General features: G+C 41.8%; 1 protein-coding gene across 2 annotated transcripts in view; it reads left to right on the top strand.

The window, feature by feature from the left end:
- TGS1 (trimethylguanosine synthase 1) overlaps positions 1–6,261 on the top strand; it is a 46,947-nt gene extending 40,686 nt beyond the window's left edge. For both annotated transcript variants that reach the window (XM_072151893.1, XM_072151892.1), the window contains exon 15: positions 4,330–6,261. In XM_072151893.1, coding sequence (XP_072007994.1) covers positions 4,330–4,437 — 108 coding nt within the window. In that variant the 3' untranslated portion in view covers positions 4,438–6,261. The remainder of the gene's footprint in view (positions 1–4,329) is intronic.
- The last annotated feature ends 21,619 nt before the right edge of the window (positions 6,262–27,880 follow it).

Genomic DNA, 27,880 nt, shown 5'->3' with positions numbered 1-27,880 from the left:
GTTCCCAGATGAGAATACCTCTATAAGTAGAATTTTTTATGGAAGTCAGAATTGGTATATTTTATAACAGTAGCTCCAGACAAAAGATTTTTAAAATGTTTGGTATCATGGAAACAAGCTTACAAGATTAAAGGGGTTATCCGGGTTTAAAAAATTTATTATGGCTGGGGTGGGCTAGTTAAACATAATAAACATGGACTTGCCTCCTCCGGCGCCGCGGTCCCTTCGATCCGTGCCCCTGTTTGTTTACAGGGGCACGGATGCCGCGCACTGGGAGCTTCCGGACCGCGATGTGGACGGCTCCTCCCATCCGTCCCTATCTCTCAGCGTTGTAAGCGCTGGGAGATGGTGCGCATGGGAGCTTCCGTCCGGAAGCTCCCTGTGCGCACTTGTAATGAAACCGGCGCACAGAGAAGACCGGCCGTGGCGCGGGACATCGGCAGCACCAGAGGAGGTAAGTACATGTTTATTGTGTTTAAATAGCCCTCCCCAGCCCGGCCATAAGAAATTTTTTAAACCCGGATAACCCCTTTAAGCAATAAAGCTTCATTACAGACGCCTTACAGCTGATCATTGCAGCCTAAAGGAAAGTATCCAGAGAGTTTCACCCGAGGTCACAGTGGGCAGAGGGGTCTGTCTGTAAGTTGGGTGTCAGGGTACGCCTGTACTTGTTCTAATGATATCTACCTAGTATCTTTATTTGTTTCATCTTTTCCGGCCATATTTTAAAAATTTTGGCTGATATGACGCCAAAAAAGTAAAACTGGAACTATAAAGCCTAATAACTGTTTTGAGGCATCAGCATTTCTGCAGCACTTTTACACAACTAAGAGGAAGTCCAGTTCTGTTTTTCATAGTTTGAATTGGCTGCTGCCCCTGTGCTCCGTCCTTGCACTGTTCTGGCAGAGGGCCCCTGCCCCAGGCTACCAGAGGACCTCTCCTTTGTCACACAGACTTTGCCATGAGGTCCTTATATTTCCTAAACCTGCAAAAGGATTTTTTGTTGTTTTCCATTTGGCTTCTTTCCTGGGCTTTAGTCTTCTCTCTGTGCTGACCTCTGCTTACAGCCAAACTCTTCAAGCCTTCACCTTTTGTCCCAAATATGATTCCTCTCTGCTACCTGGGTTGGAAAAACCTGCTTTTCTACGTGTCAGCCATTCTTAAACAGGCCAATCCTCTAGAAATGGCAGTCACCTAGAAATTCCCTCTGGGAAGTCCACACCTTCATTTAGAGGCTAAAGGTACAGAATGCCGAATCTTCAAAGGTTTAGCTCAAAGTCAAATCCATTAGTGATCTGGTTGGTTCCCTTCACCCCCAATGTCAGACTGGGTGGTAGAGTAACCCTTTGCAGAACACTATTCCTTACATCCCATATGTATGTTCTGGGTGTGTTTTCTAGAAAAGAGAAGTAATAGTGTTGGATAAATGATTTACAACATAAGACAAGCGCTTCCTCTTTTGTGATGTTATACTGCAGAGGCGATACAAGCCTAGAAGGGCAGTCATGCAGAGTGTTGAATTGAAATCAGAATTAAAAAAAGCATAATGTAAAATATACTTTGCTACAAGTGGTAGTTATGGACCCAAAGATTCTGTTATTTGTATCTAGGGGAATGCATTGTGTTTGCCTTTGTGCAGGGATAATACATTTATGCACTTTTATATAACCATAAAAAGTTTCAAAAACTTTTTTAATGACAAAAAATTTAGATAAAAATGAATTGTGTTTGACTTACATGATCACTGATATACATGATCACTGTGTGAACCTGGCAGGGAATATCCCCGCTATAGACCATGCACCAACAGTCTATGCAGAGTATTGGGACACCTTTACCTTGAGATTTTACTTTGGAAATTATATTTTGTGGAACATGCTATTCTATAAAATCCATATATTGATAGTAACTTTTATTTCTAAAGCATTGAAATGTTATAAAATAAGGCCATACCAATAAAGATGCAGGAGCCCGTCTGCAGGTACAGACACATTGGAGCAGATTTACTTACCAGGTCCATTCGCGATCCAGCAGCGCGTTCTCTGCGGTGGATTCGGGTCCGGCCGGGATTCATTAAGGCAGTTCCTCCGACATCCACCAGGTGGCATCGGAACGCACTCAAGTTCACCAGCCTATTCCTAGTGAAGGTAAGTGCAAGCTCTGCGACACATTTATTTATTTATTTTTAATGCGGCGTTTTCTCCGAATCTGTCGGGTTTTCTTTCGACCACGCCCCCCCACCACCCCACCCCCCCCCCACCCCGATTTCCGTCGCGTGCATGCCAGCGCCGATGCACCACAATCCGATCGCGTTCGCCAAAATCCCGGGGCAATTCAGGGGAAATCAGCGCAAATCGGAAATATTTGAGTAACACGTCGGGGAAACCGCGAACTGGGCCCTTAGTAAATGACCCCCATTGTGCATGTAAGTGTGTGTTTTGAGAGAACAGTCGAAACTGTGATTGTTGATTATCCATGTGGTTGTCCAGAGTAGCGCATTCCAATCAACAGGTGCAGCTTGAGAAAAGTTTCAAGTGAGAAACTCCAATTACAGAAGACGTTAATCTTGAATCTTTGGCCTGGGGAGAGCATGGGTAGGGTTGGTGGACTGAGATGAGGGATGAGAATTAGAGCCAATAAAGGCAAGGGATCAAAGCAGGGAAGTAAAAATCTGAAAAATGTTTGTGGTTAAAGTATTTTGTTGGCCATTGTGTTTACCTTCTGTTAGTGGCATCATGTGAGTTTCATAAGTCATCGTTATATCAAATCCTTCATCAGTAGTTATCTTAATAATGTCTTGAATGGAAAAATCAATTACATACCAATAGATCTGACTCTGAGGGAATTGTATCGCCCATTTTTCTTAATGATTAAAACCAGGTGGTGAAGTAACAATTAAGGAGGAAATCTCCTTTTTTCATCATTTTTTTTTTTTTTTTTAAAGTGGTGAAAAGAGTGGGAATGCAAAATAAACAGACAATAAGTGTGATAAAAAGGTCCAGCTCTCTACAATCCAGGACATCTTGTGGCCTCCAATACAAGGAAAAAAGGTGCTGGCTCTTTAGCATAACTGAGTTTAGTACATTTTTCTTCAGCCATTATTAAGCATAGGTGAGGAGGGTACGTCCATTTATCTTTCCTGATTCTGACTACTGGTTGCCCTCCACAGCCAGTCTTTCCTAAATAAGTGGGCATATTATAACTAGAACCATCTTGGGCTCTAGAACCTTGCTTTTGGTATCATATAAAGATATCAAAGTTCAGGACTGTGGAGTGGTGAGCTACTTAACCGGACATACAAGCAGGAACGGGACCTTTTTCTGGAGCTCATATTCCAACTACAGGCAGTCACCGGGTTTCGTACAAGATAGATATTTTTTTTAGGTTTGTTCTTAATCTTTGGTACCATCCATTCAACTCATCAATAAACTGATCATTGCAGCCTGGGAGTAAAGTAAAGCATCCAGAGAGCTTCACCAGAGGTCACAGTGGGCAGAGGGGTCCATCTGTAAGTCAGTTGTCCTTAAATCAAGGACCACCTGTATTGCTTTAGCTGCCTGTATCTCTAGTTCTATTATACATAGAAGCAAGCCTGATGACATTATTAGCTTTAATATGATACCAAAATGGTTCTAGTACTATAGAGCCCACATGATTTATCTAAGGCAAAAAGGAACTCTTCACAGCTCATTTGCATATTACTTTGGGGACAATTTTTAATTGATGAATGGGTGAGATATATCATAAAAGTAGGAATGCCAGAAATTATATTTCATACCCTACTGGAGGCTGCCGGTGACATTGTCCTTTTAGTCCCAGTTTCTTTACAGTTATTTTGTATTCAGCTTTTCCTAAAAGTAGTCCAGCAGAAACAATTTTTTCAATGACCGGAGCTCATAATTCCACCATCGATCACTGTACGATTCCTCCTTATTTGTACACCACTCCAAAACACAAGAGATCACTTTCGGGAATAAGGCACCATTCAGATAAGAAACTGCAAAATTTTTACTTCTGTCCCAGTCTCCTCCATTCACTGTATATAAGAGACATATCCAGACATAGTGTAGACAGTTTCAAAATTTTAAAAGCTTTTATTACAGGTTCTACTCACATAAAAAGGTAAAAATGCGCATATCACAAATTGTTTTCCACGAGCGTTCGCCTTGTACTGTAACGGGTAAATCCGGTGCGTGGCCAGGCAGGTAAATGGCTGGTACATTATGGAGGGGAGAAGTTTCTTGCTGCCTATGGAAATGGCTCCGATCGTCTTTCTCATCATCTGTGTGGAAAGTTGCAGTAATAATTCATGACTTTTGCTTCTTTCAGGTGGCGTCTCTCGCTGGCCCCGGTGGACAGGTTGAAATAGAACAGAATTTCCTAAACAAAAAGTTGAAGACTATGACTGTGTATTTTGGGGACTTAATCCGAAAATGATGAATGTACATGGTACGGTAAAGCCTGGCGATGCGCTGCTATGGTCGTGTGGATGTCTTTTAAGGGTATTTGAGGGAAAACGTTTATTAAGAAAATAGTTTTTATATTCTATCTTAAACCCACGTTGTCATCCTGACACATCTGTAAGATAATGTTTCATTATAACCAACATGATGGCAAATGTTATTCTGAAAGTGAAATGTTCATTGAGCTTGAAATATGTTTTATTCCCGGTTACATCTTTCACCACATAATAACTTCTAAAATGATATCCAGTTCTGTAGATCATTTTATATAACTGTATATATGTGTGTAAATTGCAGAGCACCTTCCTGCAACTACACAGGACATCCTGGACATTTTACCACCAGGATGAAAGATTGTAGGCAAATGAGCCTGAGGGGCTCCATTAACACCTATGGAGCCCCTCAGGCTCATTTACATACAGTCTTTTATCCTGGTAATAGATGTGCTTTAAAGGTATTCAGATTTCCTCAGACATGTTTTTAAAGAAAGCAGACATTTATTTTTCTAATTTTGTCCCATGAAGAATGTATAAAACAAAACAGCCCTTCCTGTGTTCATTTTGTTTTCATCTAATTAAAACTGATCTGTCCGACAAGTGGCTTTTCTCATCTCCGATATTTCTGACATTCTGTATCCATAGAGTATTAGTTGTTATAGTTACAGGTTACAACTCTGGGACCCACACATTGGGGTCCCTCTGTATTGTGGACTGTGATGCCTGTCTCTCTATAGAGCTGCACTTCTGCAGAGCTATGCATTGGGAAGTCTGTCAGTAAGAAATGTTGGATCCACATCCATAACTGGTATAAATGCAGATCGTACATAAATGTTTGTGAAGAGAAGACTGCTTAAAAATGACTTGTGCTTCTGCTCCAAAATACACCGGAAAAAAATGATGTCAAGAAAAAAGAATACTTTGTTCATGAGCCTGGAGGTCCACCCTAACGGAGGTTGCATTCGCATCACGGTGCAGTCATCCATTGTAATCGTACATTGGGAGAATTCCTCACATACCATTACAATGGGGAGTATGTCACCCTGTCCCTCCCACCACCACCCCCCAATACAGGAGGAAGTGTTAGGTTTCCCCACTGATGTCACTTTCCTATTATGGACAGTTTTACCATTGGTGAACTCCCTGACTGCTCAGCGGAGGCCAGAGGGGGATGCAGTGCTACTGCCTCCGGTTCCCCATAGGCTACAATGAGCTCCACTGAACTTAACGGAAATCTACCACTTAGGTAGACAAGATTTAAACTAAATACACTTGTCCTAAACTGTTTTTTTTTTTTGTTTGTTTGTTAAAGGTGTTTCAGGAGTCCAGGACAACGGGCTGACCTGTGTCTGAGTGGTAGATTTCCTTTAAATGTTGCCCAGCAATATTCAAATAAGCAGCTTGCTGCGTCTTTATACAAAGTATTTAGCATGGTATAAAACATATATACAGTGAAGACGGAAGCAAACTATGAAAAAAGACTGTGACTCTAGCTTGAGATCAGGGACAAAGACTTGTGACTATATTTTACTACTGACCATCTGTAAGAAGCCTCACAATTTCCATACATAAATAAGATGTAATATCAGATGTTAAATCTTATATTGTAAGTTTTGCTGTAAATTAAGGGTAAATGGTGATTTCAAGGTATTTTTATAGAATTTGTATTGTTCAGTGTTTTGTTTTATTTGGATCATGGGTGGATAAACCCATTCTTATAACCATGGTGTATTCATTTTGTAAAAAAAATTTGATGTTAAAATTTTTTTTTTTTGTCCATAAATAAAAAAATTGCTTTCTTGGTCGTCTAGTGCTTATTTTTAATGTGATTGCTTTGAGATCGATGGCTCTTGGTATAATTACTACGCTGGATATAAACCAGCAGTAGCTTAACAATAGTTGTTCACTGCTGGGAAGACAAGTCTCTGCTTAAACGAGAGGAGGTCAAGTTATGAGTGATGCCCCTCATTGTAGTGCCATCGCTCTCTCTTTTGCATGTGAGGTTTTGCCAATGGGCCATGTATTTTGAGTGCATGTGCCTATGATCAGCGTGCAGTGATTGCACAGTGACTCCTCCAGTTCCAGCATAGCAATCGTCTTCCAGTCTTGAGGTGTAGAACGTGTGACGTTCCAGCAGTGCTAAAGACTCAGAGATCTTTTTACCTTTGGCCTGGTCGTCAGGGGGGTTTTCATTCCTGGAAAATACCTTTTTTAAAGGGGTTTTCCCAAAAAAGAAAATTCTCACATCTCAATCCCCTAGTGATGGTTACACAATAAAGATAATTTTAACCCCTTACTTTGCAATGTTACCCAGTTTTATTGCTGTTTTAGCTCCTATGGTTCCCTAGACGGCTCAGTGCAAAATTCCAGGGTGTAGGTAAGGACTCTCTAAGCAGACACATTGGGGAGCATTTACTTAACCGGTCCTGAGCGTTCCCCGATCCGGAGTGTCCGACGAGAATGCACTGTGCCGCGATTCACTTACATAGATATCCTGCATGTGTCGCTCCACGCTCATGTCCGCTGGACTTCACCTTCTTCCTGGTGCAAGTGCATGGCTTGCGACACAATTTTGAAGTTAAATCCCGCGCTCTGTCCGACTCAGTCGTATTGGCCCGCCGCCCCCCCCCCCCCCATTTCTGTCGCATGAAAGCCGTCGCCAACGGAAATGTGACCGCGAGACCCTTGATAAATAAACCCCATTATGATCCGTCTAGTTCCGTGGGGTGACAATGTGGTTAGATTATCAGGATACAGGTGTGTACACACTTTCATCTGGCTTTTGACGAACTACCACACACATAGATGAGACAGATCAGAGATGATGAGATGAATATTACACAGAGGCATGACAGACCGAGGCTGACAGACTTTTACACTGTCAGCTCTGCTACATCTCTGTTCTCACAGATATGTGCCTGCCTCCCCCTTCCCCTGAATCACTTATCTGCCTGGAGTTTGTAGCTTGCATCTTCTCTTTCCTCATGATGTGTTGCTGGCAGGAAGTGAATGTCAGTGTGAGCTCGGAGTCCGGACTACAGGGGGTGAGGCTACAGGCAGCTGCACAATCTCACACAGAAATCCAAGATGGTGACCGAGTTACAGGGTCGTGTCTAGGGGTAACTGAAATTGTGTGCAGCAGGACTGATAGATAGGTTGGACTTACGTCTGTGAAATGCTGCATTTTTGTTGATAACAGTGAATTAGAGAATTTATTATTTTGCTATCCTGAGTACATATAAGAAACGTTGTCTTTGTGGGAATAGCCCTTTAAGGAAATCGTTGATTTTATGCTGCTTATTACCATACAGATTAAAAGTTGATTTTTACCCCACTAAACTATCTGCATTATAATGATAGAAATGTAATTTCTATCATTACCTTTTTGATGTAAAATCTCACCTGTTTACAAAAAACATCTCCACCAAAGTCCTATGCTAATGAGCAGAAAAGAGTCATGTATTAACTGAGATGAGTCCAGGTTTAGAGACTGAAAGTGTAGTATCATGTCAGACACCTATTTTTGGTTCTATAGTAGCTACAAATTTGCTTTGATGTCATGTTACAGAGAAATTTTATCGCATTCTGTGAGTTACAGAACCTGAGATACATGCAGTTAAAGAAATGGGTAGGAACTGGATCTTTATCTACTGCTCAAATGTTCTACTATTTCTTTAACCCCTTAACGCTCTGCGCCGTAGCTCTACGGCGCAGAGGTATAAGGAGTGTATGAAGAGGGCTCACGGGCTAAGTCCTCTTCATACAAAGGTGGGGGTTTTTGCATTTTGCACAAAACCCCCACCGCTAATAACCGCTGTCGGTGCTTGCACCGATCGCGGCTATTAACCCTGTCATTGCCGCCGGCAAAGTCGTCGGCAGCGTTTAAAAGACGGCGGCACACGGGCGCCGCCATCTTTTTTACGATCGCCGCGCCCCCGAACGTCATCGGTGGGGCGGCGATCAGTTGCCATGGTAGCCTCGGGTCTTCTTTTGACACGAGGCTACATGGCTTCTGCAGATTCGTTACAATGAGCCAGTGGCTCATTGTAATGAATGACCTGCAAAAATACCATATATTGCAATACAGAAGTATTGCAGTATATGGTAGGAGCGATCTGACCATATAGGGTTAATGTACCCTAGATGGTCTAAGAAATAGTGGGGAAAAAAAGGAAAAAAAAGTCTAAAAAATAAAAAAAATTAATAAAATATTAAAATTCAAATCACCCCCCTTATCCCTAGAACTGATATAAAACATAATAAACAGTAAATATCACAGACACATTAGGTATCGCCGCGTGCCAAAATGCCCGATCTATCAAAATATAAAAACGGTTACGGACAGCGGTGACCTCCGAGGCGGGAAATGGCGCCCAAATGTCCGAAATGCTACTTTTACACCTTTTTACATCACATAAAAAAATGAAATAAAAAATGATCAAAATATCGCACAGACCTCAAAATGGTAGCAATGAAAACGTCGCCTCATTTTGCAAAAAATTACACCTCACACATCTCCGTGCACCAAAGTATGAAAAAGTTATTAGCGTCAGAAGATGGCAAAAAATTTTTTTTCTTTTTTGTACACATTCGTTTAATTTTTTTAAATGTAATAAAACACAATAAAACCTATAAAAATTTGGTATCACCGCAATCGCACCGAACCAAAGAATAAAGCTGAGGTGTTATTTTGAGTGCACAGTCAAAGTCGGAAAAACTGAGCCCACAAGAACGTGACGCACGTGAATTTTTTTTTCAATTTTTCCACATTTGGAATTTTTTTTCAGCTTCGCAGTACATGGCATGTTAAAATAAATAAGATTACGGGAAAGTAAAATTTGTTACGCACAAAATAAGCCCTCACACAGGTCTGTACACGTAAAAATGAAAAAGTTATGGATTTTTGAAGTTGGAGAGCGAAAATGAGCGGAAAAACCCTGCGTCCTTAAGGGGTTAAATGGCTGTAACTTGTGGTTCTGTAGATCACAGAACCAAAGCCTGATGTGATCTCAAAGATGAGATTGTTCTACTTTAATATGACCCTAGAAGCACTGGTGCTACAGAACTGAAGACACTCCCCATTCAGCCTTTGAAGGGAACCTGTCATCAGGAGCTCTTTTTATGGCTCCCCCATATCCCCATAGAGACTAGTGTACATATTGCCAAAGGGTTTTTTTATAGTATAACTTTTTTCAAAAAAAATATATAAGTTAGATGACCGTTTACCTAGGGAGCTCTGTCCTTATTCCCATGGGAGTGACCAGGGAGGAGCAGGGCAGACATGTATGACACCCAGAGGGGGGAAGCATCGTTTTGGACATGGGAGTTGTTTAAAATTTGAAATTGGTGCACTACAGAGCGTTTCCCGGTGGGGGGAGGGCTCATCACTGGCCACTCCCAGGGGACTAGGGACACAGAAAGGTAAAGTTTGATCTAACTTCTATTCATTTCGGAAAAAGGCAGTTTTACCATTAAAAAAAAACTCTCTGGCCATGTGCACACCTTTATCTATGGAGACATGGGGGAGCCAGAAAGAGTTCCCGATGACAGGTGTCCTTTTTATAAGTGACTTCTCGTTATCATTAGTTTTGAGGGCAATTTTTTATTGATAAAAAGGGTGGGATTTCACATAACAGAAATCTAGAAATGTCTAGTTTGGTGGGGTAAAATGCTGCAGTCTCTATAAGATGCTGTAGAAGGTAATGGTGCTGATGGTTTGCTGCTGACAGGTTCCTTTTAAAGTTATACTGAAGTTATACTGAACGCTACTTTGTGTTGTGCCGTAGTCTGGCTGGACAATTTGCTGCAAGATCACAGCCGCCATTGTAATCCATGGAGGCCAAGACAATGTGCGCTGAGGGGAGATTTATTAATCTGTCGACGACAGAATCCGATCGTAATGGTCTGCGCCTCATTTATAAAGGGTTTTAGACAGTTTTCTGCCTCTTCTACGACTAGTTCGACAAAAGGATGTGGTTTATTAAAAGGGGACTTGGCCTTACATCAAAATAGTCTGTGCACCAAAAATTGTGCTGACCTGATTTTGCCAAAGTTTTCTGGCCAAACAAAGCCAATTAGGAGTTGCAGAGTACGACTAGACAGTCTTAGGCCCGTTCCACACTTGCGAGTGTGATGCGATGAACTCGCATCACACTCGCAACGCAAGCTGCCGGGAACGCACGGCCCGAACGCTGCACCACGGGAGTGAACTGACATGCTGAGTTCACTCCCGGTGTCATCGCATCACATTCGCAAGTGTGGAACGGGCCATACTTGTACTTGATTTTCTTTATGCCTTAAACTTGTGTTCTCTCTTGTTCCCTCCGGATCATTAATAATGATTGTAGCACTGCCATGTCGCTGTCTACCTAGAAAGCCACTGCTACAGGCACAGGACACATGAGGTCATTTTATAGAGCGACTTCTCACAGCTAATTATTATTAGAACAGTAAATGCAGATGGATTTCTTCTGGACTCTGGCCTCAGAAATTCCCAGCTCGTCCACACATTTTTTTTTTCTAAAGAAAGTGTTAGGTAACGGCCAGAATAAAAAAACTTGGCACCTGTAGACGCGCTGAACAGACAGTTCTGTGTAAACCTGTTAATCTATTACATGTACAGTTTGTGTTTGGTGATTTGGGAACAAAAGGGCCCCTTGTAGTGTCACCAGTGGCCGTAGGTCCATGACCAGGGAGAATACTCAATTCCAGGAAGTCTGTGATGAGGAAGAGCGGCAGAGCAGTAATGTTATACTGAGGGGACAATAATATGGACACGTGGGTCTCCCTTATTAATAGGTTGTACTGGGAGGTGGAGCTTTTAAAAACTTGGGCGACATGCACACTGCCGTACAGGGTCGGCTCTAGGTTGCAGTGAACTCATATGGCAGCATTCAAAATTCACAAACTAAAAGAGTCTCCTGTCTTAAAATACTCCCTAGTTCATCATACTAAACAGCCTCCTCATGGTTATTTTGTATAAGCCCCCCTCACACCCTATGGATTCATTCGATAAAGCCCCCCCCCCCCTTCCCCAAGTATGCCTTATGTACAGCCTTATGTGGCCCAGTGCTGGTGCCGACCCTGCTTCCGTAGAAGCGTACATGTGCCTTAGGCCGCAAACTGGGAGGAGAGGGCAAGGGCGAGCGGTGCTTGTTCCTGCCCTCTCCATAGGAAGCTGAGAGGCCACACTGTAAATGAGGGCACAAATAGGTCCTGCTCTATGCTTTTCAGTGCTGCCGCCCTCAGCGGTGGGGCAGATTTATAAAAAGTTTCCTAAGGTTAGACAATGCAGACTAGAGAGAGTTAGACTGGACAGTCTTATTCAGCAAAAGATTCATACAAGTGTCTGGGGCTGGATGATAAATCAGCCGTAGTATAAGGCCCGTTCCACACTTGCAACGCATGCTGCTGGGATAGCACAGCCTGAACACTGCACACCAGGAGTGAACTCAGCATGTCAGTTCATTCCGGTGTGTGCAGCGTTCGGGCCGTGCGATCCCGGCAGCATGCGTGTGGCGAGTCCTTAGCATCACACTCGCAAGTGTGGAACGGGCCTAAGACTGTCTAGTCGTACTCTGCAACTCCTAATTGGCTTTGTTTGGCCAGAAAACTTTGGCAAAATCAGGTCAGCACAATTTTTGGTGCACAGACTATTTTGATGTAAGGCCATGTCCCCTTTTAATAAACCACATCCTTTTGTCGAACTAATCATAGAAGAGGCAGAAAACTGTCTAAAACCCTTTATAAATGAGGCGCAGACCATTACGACCGGATTCTGTCGTCGACAGATTAATAAATCTCCCCTCAGCGCACATTGTCTTGGCCTCCATGGATTACAATGGCGGCTGTGATCTTGCAGCAAATTGTCCAGCCAGACTACGGCACAACACAAAGTAGCGTTCATGTAGCCTTAGGGTGCAAAGTACATGAGTTACCAGGTCCATAAAAACGGAGCCTTATGATGTAAGAAGAAATGTACACAAACTTCCAAGTATTAGTATTATTACTCAGATTTTGTGCCAATATCTTGGAGTTTCCATGCTAATTGGCACTTCTGTGCCATGTTCCTGTCCCCTGTACTTTAAAGGGGTTGTCCACTTTAAGCAAATTACAGCAAATAATTGATATTGCTTGTGTAATGTAAGGTTATTACATTCTCAAATATACTTTCTGTATCAATTCCTCACGGTTTTTTAGATCTTTGCTTACTGTCTTTCTATAGGGGCAGCCTCAGGTCTTCGTTTTAACCCATTCATTACAATGTGCTAGCATGGCTGTAGCATGGCAGCATATGATAGGATCGATCAGACAACCTTCTTTTTTGCCATTTTGAAAAATATAAAAAAATCACTAAAAAGTGATCAAAATGTTGCACAGTCCTAAAAATTATAGCAATGAAAACGCCATCAAAAGTCACAAAAAAAATGACACCACCCACAGCTCCGTACACCAAAAAAAATGTACAGAAGGTTTTAATTTTTGTAAATGTATGAAAACATTATAAAACCTATACAAATTTGTGTCCCCATGATCGCTCCGACCCAAAGAATAAAGTAGACATGTCATTTGGGCGCACAGTGAAAGCTGTAAAATCCAAGCCCACAAGAAAACGTTGCAAATGCGTTTTTTCAACAATTTCACTGCATATGGAATTTTTTTCCCGCTTCCCAGTACACGGCATTTAATATTAAAAACTATGAAGTGCAATTTGTTACGCAAAAAATAAGCCATCACAGAGCTCTTTATGTGCAGATAAGCTATCAACCCCTAATGCTCACACAGCACAGGCTATAGAATTCATGTAACTGGTTTACTTATGATTTCTTTCACTTATTACATGTTCCCTGCTCCTTGATGTGATGGGAGCTGCTAGGCTGTCACCATATACATCCTGTATGTGCACTGTGCAGTGTTCAATGGATTAACTTGTGGGAAACTAAATTGATTTAATGTTAAATTACTTTGAGAGAGAACACAAGGCATCATGAGATCTGTGGGCAAGCTAACCTGCCTCAGCTTGGGGGCGTAGACTGACAGATATTAGTCTCCGCCCACTTCCACTCTGGTGAGAAAGATTTTTGTCAAACACTTTCTGAACAAAAAATACCATAACCTTGGAAAGAAAAGGGCGAGCAGCAAAGAGTAGACATCGTTCTGTTTGTTTTCAAAGGGGAAATCACATATACCTTATATACTCGAGTATAAGCCTAGTTTTTCAGCACAAAAAATGTGCTGAAAAACCCAAACTCGGCTTATACTTGAGTCCATAAAATAAATATATCTAAACTCAACTTTCCCGTGACCCCTGTATATCTTCTGTGCAATCTTTCCGGCAGGGTCTTGCAGGCTATATACACTCGGGCAGGGTCTTGCAGGCTATATACACTGGGGCAGGGTCTGGCAGGCTATATACACTGGGGCAGGGTCTGGCAGGCTATATACACTGGGGCAGGGTCTGGCAGGCTATATACACTGGGGCAGGGTCTGGCAGGCTATATACACTGGGGCAGGGTCTGGCAGGCTATATACACTGGGGCAGGGTCTGGCAGGCTATATACACTGGGGCAGGGTCTGGCAGGCTATATACACTGGGGCATGGTCTAGCAGGCTATATACACTGGGGCAGGGTCTGGCTGGCTATATACAATGGGGCAGGGTCTGGCAGGATATATACTGGGGAGGCTGTGACCAATGCATTTCCCACCCTCGGCTTATACTCGAGTCAATAGGTTTTCCCAGTATTTTGTGGTAAAATTAGGAGCCTCGGCTTATACTCGGGTCGGCTTATACTCGAGTATATACGGTAATAATTTGGTAAAAATCATTATAACTTTACAGTTACGCTTTAACAATGAGAGATAGAATATTAAAAAAAAAAAATCCAGACAATGACATTGTATAAATTTATTAGCATGCAGTGAGAAATAAGTCTTTGATCCCTCTGACAAACAAGACTTAATGCTTCGTGGTATAACCCTTGTTGACAACACAGTAATCAGAGGTTTCGTAGTTGATGAGGTTTGTGCACATGTCAGGAGGGATTCTGCTCCACTCCTCTTTGCAGATAAGATTTTGAAGTTTTCGCTTGGCAATTTGCAGCTTCAGTTCCCTCCATAAGTTTTTTATGGGATTAAGGTCTGGAGACTGGCTAAGTAACTTCTTGACCTCAATGTGCTTCTTTTAGAGCCATTCCTTTGTTACCTTGGCTGTTGGTAAAAAGTATTTAGTCAGCCACCAATTGTGCAAATCTCCCAATAGAAAGATGAGAGCAGCCTGTAATTGACATCATAGGTAGACCTCAACTATGAGAGACAAAATGAGAAAATAAATCCAGAAAATCACATTGTCTGCTTTGTAAAGCAAACTATTGTGGAAAATAAGTATTTGGAAAATAACAAAAGTTCATCTCAATATTTTGTTATATCCTTTGATGGCAATGACAGACAAACGTTTTCTGTCTTCACAAGGTTGGCGCATGCTGTTGCTGGTATGTTGGCCCATTCTTCCATGCACATCTCCTCTAGAGCAGTGTCACTTTTGGGCTGTCACTGAGTAACACAGACTTTCAACTCCCTCAAAAGGTTTTTTATGGGGTTGAGATCTGAAAACTGACTAGGCCACTCCAGAACCTTAAAATGTTTCTTATTAAGCCACTCCTTCATTGCTTGGGTGCTTTGGATCTTTGTCATGCTGAAAGACCCAGCCACGTTTCATCTTCAATGTCCTTGCTGATGGAAGGAGGTTTGCCCCCAAAATCTCAAGACATATGGCCCCATTCATTCTTTCATGTACACGGACGGATCAGTCGTCCTGGTCCCTTTGCAGAGAATCAGCCCATTGTCATGATGTTGCCCCCCTATGCTTCACAGTAGGTAGGGTGTACTTTGGATGCAATTTAGCATTCACTTTTCTCCAAACACGAGTTTTGTTTCTACCAAACAGTTCATCAGACCATTTGGCATTCTCCCAATAACTCTTCTAAAACATCAAAATGTTCTATAGCAAACTTTAGTCAGGCCCAGATATGTACTGGCTTAAGCAGGGGGATAAATTTGGCACTGCAGGATCTGATTTCCTGGCGATGTAGTGTGACGGTAGCCTTTGTGACAAGGTCCCATCTTTTTGTAGGGCATTCATTAGGTTCTCCGTGTGATTTGGGAATTTTTGGTCATCATTCTTTGACCCCACGGCATGAGATCTTGTGTGGAGCCCCTGATCGAGGGAGATTATCCGTGGTCTTGTATGTCTTCCATTTTCTTATTATTGATCCCACAGTTGATTTCTTCACTCCTAAGATGCTATTGCAGATTCAGTCTTCCCAGCCTGGTGCAGGTCTACAATCCAGTTTTTGGTGTCCTTTGACAGCTCTTTGGTCTTCACTATAGGGGAGTTTGGAGAGTGACTGTTTGAGGTTGTGGACAAGTGTCTTTTATACTGATAACAAGGTCAAACAGGAGCCAATACTACAGGTAGTGAGTGGATGAGAGAGGAGGCTCTTAAAGAAGAAGTTATAGGTCTGTGAGAGACGGAAATCTTTCTTGTGTTTAGGTGACCAAATACTTATTTTCCACCATAAATTGTAAATAAATTCTTTAAAAATCAGACAATGTGATTTTCTGGATTTGTTTTCTCATTCTGTCTCTTATAGTTTTGGTCTACCTATATTGTCAATTACAGGCCTCTCTCTGCATTTTTAAGTTGGTGGAATTGCACAATTGGTGGCTGACTAAATACTTTTTTCCCCCAATGTATGTTTTGGGTCATTGTCTTGTTGGAAATCCCAGTCACGACCCACTTTTGATTTTCTGGCAGAGGGAGGGAGATTGTCACTCAGCATTTTACGGTATATGTCTCCATCCATTCTCCAATTGATGCAGTGAGCAGTCCTGTGTCTTTAGCAGAGAAACTCCCCCAAAAACATAATGTTTCACCTCCATGCTTGACAGTGGGAATGGTGTTTGTTGGGTCATATGTAGCATTTCTCTTCCTCCACACACACGGTGAGTTGAGTTAATGCCAAAGAGCTAAATTTATTTCATTTGACCACAGCACATGCTGCCAATCGCTCACTGAATCATCCAGGGGTTCATTGGCAAACTTCAGGCAGCACATGCGCCTTCTTGAGCAGGGGAACCTTATGGGCACTGCAGGATTTTAATCCATTACGGTAACATGTATGTTACCAATGGTTTTCTTGGTGGTCATCTACCTTGGGATCATTACTAAATTCCAGCCATGTAGTTTTAGGCTGATCTCTCACCTTCCTCGTGATCAAGGATGCATTGTGCCCTAGATTGATGTCAATCATGTGCAGCCCTTGTAAACGTGCCGTAAGGCGGCACGATCCCACAGGTTGCACACATGCGGTGGATGGGACTTGCTGGATCAAACAGAAATATAAAGCAAGGACGTTCCCTTTTCTGGCAAAACAGCCGCACTGGATCTGCCGGCAAAGGGAACTTTCTTGCTTTGTATTTCTATATAATGTAGGAACTCCCATCCACTTTACTGTTTGTAGCCCGTGGGATCGTGCCACCAAAAGGCACATTTGTGTGCTAGGAAATGACATGCTTATTTCTCTAAGCAAAATGCAAACAAATTTAGATTTTTTATACATTTATTTGTATATTATTTCTGTAGAGGTAATGCTACATTCACACAGATGTGATTTCAGGGAGGGCAACCAGGGCATAAAGGGAAGGAGTTCTTACATCGAAGACAGACTTACAATAGAATATGTGACCTTTATAGAAAACACCATCTTCACAACTTATCTGCTTGCAGCAAATCTAAAAGACTCTGCATAGATATCAATATATTGGCTCCAGGTGATTGTTGCCTATAGAGTAGTGATGAGTGGACTCAGACCCCGAATTTAAAAAATTGGTCTGGGTTCAGGTGCCAATTTCAGGTGTTAACTGTTGAAATGTTGCTGACAAAGTCACCAGCAGCATTTAAACCACTGCGGCCACTTCTGTCACGGTTGTTCTGCCATTTTGGTCAATGCTCCAAATGATGTCATCAAAGAGCCAAGATCCTCCCTAAAATGGCACCCTGCCCACCAGCATATTAGTACCAGCGCATGAGGCCACAGTGATTGAAATTAAGGAGTTAGCGTAGGGTCCATGATTGGTGCCAGTCCCAATCGAGGACATTAAAGGCAGAGGGTTTGAGCTTAAGCCGGACCCGAATTTCTAATCAAGTTCAGGGTCAAGTCCTGCGGGATCCAAGCTTTGCAGTTCGGGTCTGCTCAACACTATGAGCCTGCTGTAAAGTATTTCACTAAGTGATGTTGTTAGAGCCCAGGTTGCACCCATAATTATGGGCAGAATGATTCATATACAAAAACTTAAATTTAAATGTATTCCCTGTTCAGAGGTCTCTTTCCCACATGTAGTTATCTAGATTTTTGCTTTGGGGTCCAGCAGCATAAGGGATGAAAGCGTCCGAGAAAAAGCGTAAAAGAGAAGAGAAGGGGCTAAACCTATCTTCTCTCAGACGCTTTAATTGGTTTATGAAATGCAGTTCAAAAGCAGTGGGGAGGAGTTTCTATGGCTGCATTTACACCTAACGCAGCGTCTGAACTCGGCCTTTAAGAGGCTCCACGGGCTGCAATGTAACTGTGATCCCACTGCAGCCTTCACCTATAAAGTAAAACTGATGTAAAATCCTGAGTGTTAAAAGTTTGGTAAAAGTTCCCCTTTTGACATTACTGTATGTGTTGTTATGGTTGGTGTCTTATGCAATTTCCTGCAAAATTTTGTAATTCTGCAGTCATTTCTTCAGCAGTTTATTCAGTTTTAAGTAATGTTACAGTAAAATGAGATGATATTGCTGTTCATTCATAAATCCTGGAAGGACTGTGATAATGTAATTCATGATGACTGGGTAATGACTATGCTTGGGTCTCTACCGTTGACAATTTTGTTTCCCAGCAATGGTGGAATCTTAGGCTCATATTTATGGCTTCCCAAGTGCTGAAAGTTGCAGTTAATATTGTGCCCTCATGACAATGCTGTGAATACTAAGTGATGCAAAAAGGGCATGTGCTTATTTTTCCCATTTAATATTTTGTGACTGATCACAACAATGGATACGCTTGCATCAGTTTTGGACCCTGCCTTTGGTCTCAGGACAAGGCCGGATTTATATAAAAGCTAGAAGGAATTCTTTCTAAGAGCTAGCAGTGTCTGTAAATTACAGATTTATTAGAATTGAAACCAATCTTAAAATACATGAAACTAAAATAGATAAAGAATTAAAATTGGAACACGCCTTTTGGATCCATGATAAAATCTTCAACAGTTCAGAAATTAGAGAAATTTGTTACAGATTCAAAACACGTAGTCCAAGTTTAGTTGCTTTATCTATTTTAGTTTATGGTTATCTAAGTTTGGTTTCAACACCATCTGCCATATATTGTTCTTCAATTTTCCATTATGTAATTATCCTGTACTAGGACATTTGTAGTGCCTCATTTATCCACTAAGTTTATCAAGTGCTAGGTTTTGCTGGTATTTGTAGTACCTCAGTTTTCTACTTTGGTTTTCTACTTTTAGTTTATACGGGGACTTTTAGTGCCTTACTGGCACACAAGCCATGAAAAAGTGGCAATTCTTGGCGCATGGCCAGGATTTGTGACTCCCCTTACACAACCTCCACAACAAGTAGATAGAAAGGGGAAAAAGTGGGCCAATGCCCCATGTTGGCACTTTAAATATAGCCTGCACCAGTTCCTGGCTATGTGATAAAGCAATTCTATGCCAAGCAGGTGTTGCTGGTGTAGAATTAATCTAGATGCACAATGGAGCACTGGATATACCTGACATGGAAACCTGACATGGCTGATCTATGAAGATTGTTAATTACACAATTAAATAGTAGAGATATAACAAAAATTTTCAAAAATTCTATTATTGATCATCTACCCGACACCTGAAACCCATGTTGATCAGCTCTTCTGATTAGACAACCATGTTCAGGGGAAAACCGCGGCCTCTTCACAATCATAGTATCATAGTAGATAAGGTTAGAAAAAGACGCATGTCCATCCTGTAGATAAGGGTGGAAAAAGACGCATGTCCATCAAGTCCAACCTATATGGTTGACAAAAGGTAGACATCTATGACCCCATGAACATGTACAAATATCACTCAAAAGGTAAGCCAAAGATCAGAAAAATAAATTGTTCCATTCCTCTAACATTCATAGTTTGCGCACCATGTCAAGTCTATTCTTATAATTCTACAACATAGCAAAAACATTTTAGGCCTTTTGAATGTCTGATAGTAATACATCCAGTCACATTCAGTCACACTGCATGCATTGATTTTCAGGTATCTGGGAATTTCCCGGAAGAAACTTTCAAGGTAATTATTTACCAGTTCAGTACAATTAATAAAGCCGTCCAAGAATACATTTGCATATAATCCAGTGGAATATAACCTTTGAGCTGCTCCACTGATATGCAAATAGGTACAGGGTTAAGGTTTTCAAAGCACAGTGAAAATTGACAGCCTTACCTGCAGTATACAGCACATTTTGAAATCCAGATGGTTATTATTCACATTACGTTTCCAATATGATCATGTGAAGATCTGTGCTCTAAGGCCTCATCCCCACAAACATTCATTTTGGCCGTGACGTAGCCTTTTTTTCATTAAGGTGCGGTCACACGTACTGCTAGCAATGGGTTTACAAATGCAGCACTAGGGTACAGGGACGGGTCCTGACCCGATCGCATATGACCAAGCTGACTGCCTGCTCCACAAATCATAAAACAAGTCCTATTCTTGCTCATCTTTGAGGCCCTGGAAGTAGTTTTCTATTGACATCAGCACATGAGCGTATCTTACACACCAAATTCAAATGGACCACAATCACGTTCCCCTGCTTATGGCCTGCAAAGTGAACACAGTTGTGTGGACGAAGCCTAAGGCAGTGTTCCCCAGGCCATGGACCAATACAAAGATGAAGCATTACCACCAGCTGACTAGAGATATGGTGCCAAGCATGGCACTTCTGCTCCTTATATTTCTCACTGCCCAGTAGTACTGGAGCTCGGAATAGGGGAAGATGTAAGTAGAAGGGCTGTAGGCAGTGGTAGATGTTGACAGTAAAACAACCATGACCAGGCAACTTCACCACACCATTAGTCAGCAGTTAATGCCTTAACCTCCTCCTGTGTCACCCCAGATAATCCTCAGTTGTGTTCCCCAACTTTTTTTGGGCCACCACCACCACCAGCAACACTAATACCCAACTATTTCTCACTATTTTAAGAGATAAAAGAAAAACATTTGACAGTGTCAACTTCCTAGACAAAACAATAGTTCAATATTTGTTTAAAGGGGTATTCCAGGAATACGCATAATTCATATACAAATGGGTCCTCAAAATATGGCAGAAAATGCTGTGGATATACACTGTAATGGAGAATTAAAATGCTACTGGTCCTTTAATCAGTCCATTGATTTCCTCCGCAAGGAGAATACACAGGACAGAAGATGGCCGCTGGTCACGTGTCCACATCATATGTTCTGCACCTGCCTGGGCAGGTCATGTGATCACCACGGTTTGGCTGTGGTCGGTTGGTTGCAGTGCATCCTGTATGACCAGTGTTGTGGTGAGACGTCATCTCAGTGAGGTGATGTGCAGTGATGGCAGTTACACATCATTACTATTATATTATACAGCATGAATCAATAGTAAGTAGAATTTGTTACGCAGAATACAAGCTGCCATACAGCTTGTACCCTGAAAAAAAAAACAAAGTTATGGATTTTTGAAAGGGGGGAGCAAAAAATTGAAACACAAAAACAGTATCAAGGCTTGTTCAGTCCTCTTATTGCATGTTTTGAATATTGGAAAAAAAAGTGGATGGAAAACAATAAAAAGCATATTGTTATAGGTACTTGCCCTTTAGTATTCATACAGTACTTGGTTTTCTCTTCAAAATCTACATAACAAGTTTCTGTCTGTCTTTTTTATGCTGTGTTTTAAGCCAAAACTAACTATGAATGATAAAGGTTGGGAACAAATAAGGACCATATGGTAACCGGTATCACAAACTATCAAGCCACCCATCATATGTGTCCAAGCAATGATCAAACTAAATAGCAAAAAATCTAAATGACTGATTATTGACTTCTAAAAGATAAATATTGAGGTAACTCCAATTTCACTAGAAGGAACATGGGCAAAAATAGTTATAAATATATTGGTGTCTATTTGGAAAATAATCCATAATAGAGTAGATATGCTAATAAAGTCTTCAAAACGAGTCTATTAATAATGAATTTTCTAAAAAAGGTAAGATGATTCAATATGTGCAGCAAGATGTTTTATGAAACTGCACTTTTATTTGGGGCGGATTGTTGTGGAGGTAATATTAAGTGCTGGTACTAAGAAGGTCCGGTCTGGTAGTGAAATAGAAAGCTTTCACTTGTTAAGAGAAGAATTTTGAAACAAAAAGCAAAATGTTGCCTATCTACTTTATAATCTTTAAAATTCAAAGAAAAGTTGTTTTAGAGAAAGATTAGTTACCGTATGTTGTGTTAGAGGATTTTACCTACACCTATTACACTTTAGAAAAAAAAAGTGTCTCCCAAACAACTATGTACAGTTATACTTATGTGTCACACTCTTCCACCCCTTTAGAGCTGCAAACAGTCAAAGACCGATCCAAAAGGTCCCAAATTAAAAGAGAAGAATGTATGTTCTGAGCGGAGCTCTCTTGCACTTTCTTCCTTTCCGCTTTAGACACTGTATTCCACACATTTTTCTCAACAGTAATGAGTACGGAGTAACGCCCTGGAATAAGTCAAAGAAGGCGAAACCCAGGGTCGGCCGGACATGTGTAACTGGCGTCCCGATTTGTTTTTGCTATGTGCATTTTAAATAATTGTTTGTGGAGTATATTTTTATTAAAGGAAATACTACTCTAAGCCTATTGCGTATTTCTTCTAGTGATTTCTCTGTGATGGGCAGTGACAACAAAAGGAAGATATCCATATAATAAAAACGCAAGGGCGTTAGTCTGCATCATGACCTATTTACATCGGAGAGTTTGAAGGATTGTGCTTGTAGAGATGAGTAATAACGTAAAAACGTGTGGAATACAGTGTCTAAAGCGGAAAGGAAGAAAGTACAAGAGAGCTCCGGTCAGAACATACATTCTTCAACTATGTTACAGTATACAAATGTATCAGACGATGTTTTGGGTATATATTTGTCTATTATTATGTATGTAATTATTTGTTTATTTATATTTGTTGTATATGCATTGTCAAAATAATAAAAATGTTTGATGAATAAAGATTCTATGGGGAACATTCATCATATACTGGAGCCTGTACTCTGGCCTCCTGATGTATTAGTTGGGGGAGCTGTGCCGATGTACAATCCTCCAACAGACCCTGTAAGTTGGCTGCTTGTTCCCCTTCACCGGGGCTAGTACGCCAGAAAATTGCCCTGATAATCTCCCAGCTACCTTTCTATTGAAACATTGCCCTCCAATTACAGTTTGAGTGCCATCTTTGAAGCCCCAGTAGCCATCAAGCCCATCCACTCACACAAATAGGACTATGTTACATTCATTGAATGTAGTGCAAAGGGAAAATATCTTGAAAATCAGTTTTAGACCTATGAAAGAATGTATCAGGAACCTCTATAAACTCCAGACAAGAACAGACACCTGGAATGTGAGGTAAACATGCATCTTACTAGTCCTAAAAACTACGCTCAGAGCAAAACTAATGCACTAGAGAGAGAATGTAGTGCCCCTCAAGCGCCACTTCAGACACAAGACACTGAGGGCTCAATTGTCAATATACGTAACGTGTGCATAGACTGAGGCCAGGAAGACACTAAGGTCTAGAGAGTAAAACATGGAGTAGATACATCAGATTCATCAGAGCTTCGGATTTGGGTGACTTTTATACTGCATTTTGGTGCACATTGTTTCATTGTAGGCAACAATTCATGTACAAATAAAAAGCATTTAAAACACATGAATATTTTGAACAGATGATACCACAGATCTGGAACATATAAGTATAATCAATCAATGATCAGCATAACTGATGTATCTTCTTGGTGTCCACCTATAGTCCCTTTGTCTCATATACTGAACCAAGACGAGTCACAGGATTGTGTACACTGAAATCGACATAATATCTGTCTCTCGTTCCACAATGTTTTATTTCCTGACTGAAGTTCACATGAACTTTACTGTACAGGTGACGCGAAAGTAAACACTGATAACAGCAAATCTATCACCCAACCCACAATCGTACAGTATTTGCATTTGTAGATCCACATTGCTGCAAGATATGCTACACTTAGTGAGAAATATCTGGAGTTTCATAGAATATGTGCTCTACATACTTATATTCTGACATGGGATACCACGGCTTTAGGGGTTCATGGCTTGTTTACTACAGAATAAGGGGGATTTAAAGAGCAGGGATAGACACTACTCCTCCTGGATGTCATTTATACAACAACCTTACAGATGAGACACAAGTCTAACCAGTTTATACACCTGAGTACAAAGACTTGCTAAAAAAGCTGACGTTTTCACTGTTGTGGACTCAGGTCATCTTCATATTGTTCTTGAAATTCTATATTTTGCCCAAAGCCATCAGTAGTTCTCAAATTCTAGAGGTAATCTGTGTTGAGACAAGATGTCTAGTGAGGATGAGTAAGGAAAAGTAAAACTGTCCCTGCCTACTTAATGACCACCCCAAATGACAGCACCAACTGGGCAACGTTCCCTACACTAGAGAAAAGACAAACTGGGATCATGCCAGTAGAAGAAAATAAGGAAATGACAAAGTTCTAAACAGAAATCCAAGAATTATCAAGAATATGCAAGGGTCCAACAACAACATATTTATAGCCAGGAAAATTAACAATTTATTCAGGTCAGGAAGAAATTTTTATCTAGCCAGAAATCATCTGGGGAAAGATGTGGGGCAGATATCAGGGTTTTAACCCCTGACTACCACTACTGCAATCACGAGACATGACACAACTCTATAATTGGGCATCTTGTTTTCAAAAGGCCAAGGAACCACATGATCCCTAAATTAATACATTTTAGTAAATATTAGCTGCACTGCTACTAAAAGTACAGTAAGGGCTGTACGCAGAGGGCTCATGTCAGCTGTGTTACGCAGTTGACACCTGCCGGTAACTGCAGCGGAAGTTGACGCGGGACCTAGCAGTGCTTTCGATGGACACCACCATCCTGGATACTGTAATACAGAAGCAGAATCATAGCATCATAGTATATAAGGTTGGAAAAAGATGCAAGTCCATAAAGTCCAACCTATAAGAATTAAATGTTTTTTTACCCATAACCTGTGATATTTTTGCTCTGTAGAACGGCATCAGGCCTCTCTTGGCAGGGAGTTCCACTGTCTCACTGCTCTTACAGTAAAAAATCCCTGTCTGTGTAATGTCTGTTCAGGTATATGTACATGAGGTCTCCCCTCAGTCGTCTTTTCTAAACTGAATAATCCCAAATTTTGTAATCTGTCATTGTATTCCAACTCTGTGGGCACCCAGGCCATCACCCAGCACAAAGGTCACCATTCAGGACTCCTCCTCCTGCAGTCACAGAAAGTGGAGTGTTCAGCACTATTTTATAGAGACTTGAAGTAGAGGAGGAACAAGGGGGTGTGGATAGAGCTGGATTATCATTGAAGCCCCTCATCAGTTCCTGTGATGCATCCTGTTAAGGGGACCTTAGATGGAATTTCTCCATCTTTCTAATAAATTGGTGTCTTCAGGACGCCAAAACGTTCGAATTTGTGACATAGCAGGGAGCAATACGTTACTTTAAATTGGCATTTGGCACACCTGTGGTGGTTTTTGGTTGTAGTTTGGCCACTCAGTCTCTAAAAGGTTCACCATCACTGTGCTATACCATCGGCCACAGCATTACTTTACACAGCTTAGTATCATCTGCAAATATTGAAACTTATCTGCGTAAACCCTCTATAAGGTCATTAATGAAAAAATATTAAAAGTATTGGTCTCTCATCTGTGTGTATATTTTTTTGCTCCCGAGCAGCCAATGGGAGTGACTGTCGCGCGGTCGGGGCGGTCCTTCCGACCTTTACCCTGACGTGCGACCACATGACCGGACTTGGCCCCGCCTCCGATCACGTGATCGGAGGCGTTTTCGGCTCCCGGTCTCCTTATTGGCCGCAACGTCAAATGACAACAAGGGGGCGTTCCAATGCGGGGAGGCCCGTTCCCCTGGGTGCCCCCGCATTGGCTAGAGACCATTCTGTGATGTCACAAGGGAGGTAGGGGTTTAAGCATTAAGTATCCGGCGTTCCCCGCGGGCGACTGCCGTTGATATCATAGCGGGGACACGCTATCTATATGTGTCAGACCTACCATGTGGTCAACTACATAATTACATCTACAATATGTGGATGAATATGTTCATCACTATATCCACTATCAGATCCCTGATGAATGCTATCAGGAAACGCGTCGGATCGCAATAATATCTAGAGGAGTGCTAGCTTAGACAGAGACTGTATCATTATAGCCTAGTGATTTGAGTGCTTGATCTAGGCACCAGCATTAGAAAAGGCCAGGGTCTCTGTCTCATTGTATTGCTGCAAAAGCCTCCCAGCAATATCTGTTAGATCCTAGCAGTTCTCCACTCTCATTAGTTGGTTGTTAGGGTCGCAGCTCCCCCTTTTTAACACTTATATAGTTTAGGATTGTGTTTCATTTTATTTTTATACTCAATAAAGGTTATGTTTTATCACCAGACATACTCTCGTGACCCCCACAGTGAATTAGTTCCTATATAGAGAGGTTTACAAACCCTTATCTCAACCCAGTGAAGGAACTCCAATAGTAACATCGACACATTTTAAGAATGTGACATTGACAACCCTCTATATCACTAAGCCAATTGCTTACCCAAATACACAGATTTTCTCCTAGTCCCAGCAGTCGCATTTTATGTACTAACCACTGTGTCAAATTCCTTGGAAAAGTCCAGATACACAACACCCACAGCCTCCCCCAAGGTCCAGACTAGAACTTCTACCTCCTTCTAGAAGCCAATCAGATTAGTCTGACTATGCTTTTTCCCATTTTTTATGAGTTTTTCACGGGCCTTTTATAGAATATTTGTGAAAATTTCCAATTGTTTTGGGTGCTTAGTAAAATTTAATATAAAATCAATGATGTTGTGGTCACTATTACCCAGGTTCCACCAAGCTGTAATTTTGATATTCTTTCAGGCCCATTGCTTAGCATAAGCTCCAGGAGTGCTGCCCCTCTTGTTGGCTCCAGGAGTAGTTGCGACAGGTAATTGTCTTTTGTCAATGACAAAAACCTGCTGCCTTTATAGGAGTTGCCCCCCCCCCCCCCAGCCTATACTGGAGTAATTGAAGTCCTCCATGATGAGTACTACACCGCGTTTTGAGGCTGCATCTATTCGACTTATCAGCAGGTCCTCAGATGCCTCCATTACATTCGGAGCCTTATTTAAAAAAAACACTAATAATACTTTATTATTCCCCCACCACCACCACCTCCACCCATAGGCACTCCACAGTTTCATAAATATTCACAATATACTGCAATACAACTGTATTGCAATATATTGTATGAGTGATCAGACCCCCTAGGGTTAAAGTAGCACAGGTGGCCTGAAATAATAGTAAAACATTTTTTAACAGTTTAAAAAAGGAATGGGGCCCACTCATTCCTAGTTATGCCACTGGCTCGAGTATAAGCCAAGTGTGGGAAATGCATTGGTCACGGCCTCCCAGTATATAGCCAGCAAGCCCCCAGAAGAATACAGCCAGCCCCATTTAGTATACAGCCAGCCCCCTGTCGTACACAGCCAGCCCCCTTAAGTAGCCAGCCAGCCCGCTTTGGTATACAGCCAGCCCCCTTTAGTAGCCAGCCAACTAGCCAGCACACTTTAGTAGCCAACCAGCCCTCAGTTTGCCCAGCACAAAAAAATAAACTTCCATACTCACCTTCTAGTGTCCCTGGCTCTGCCGGCTGTTACAGCAGAGAAGAAGACAGAATAAGAGCTATGGGGGGCCATGCCGCCAATGGTGATGCCGGAAGGTGGGTATGTATATTTTTTTAAATGACTCGTGTTTAACCACTTAATGACCGTCCTGTCGGCTTTTTACGGTGGTCATTAAGGGTACTTCTTCTGATGCGTACGCCTTTCTACGGCGGCGCGTCAGAAGAAGATTTCGGGACATCGGGTCCTGCAAGTGCCGGTGTCGGGCTGTGATATCACAGCCCAGACCCGGCACTAACACCCGGGATCGGAAAAACTCAGATCCCAGATGTTAAACACACCGCGGTCAAGCATGTCCCACGTGGATGCCCCCCCCCGGTGTGCTTACAGCTCCTCTA

This window comes from Engystomops pustulosus, chromosome 5 (assembly GCF_040894005.1).
Source record: "Engystomops pustulosus chromosome 5, aEngPut4.maternal, whole genome shotgun sequence".
Taxonomy (NCBI): Eukaryota; Metazoa; Chordata; class Amphibia; order Anura; family Leptodactylidae; genus Engystomops; species Engystomops pustulosus.
Note: the sequence above shows the minus strand (reverse complement) of the source record. Positions and strands in the feature narration are given on the sequence as shown.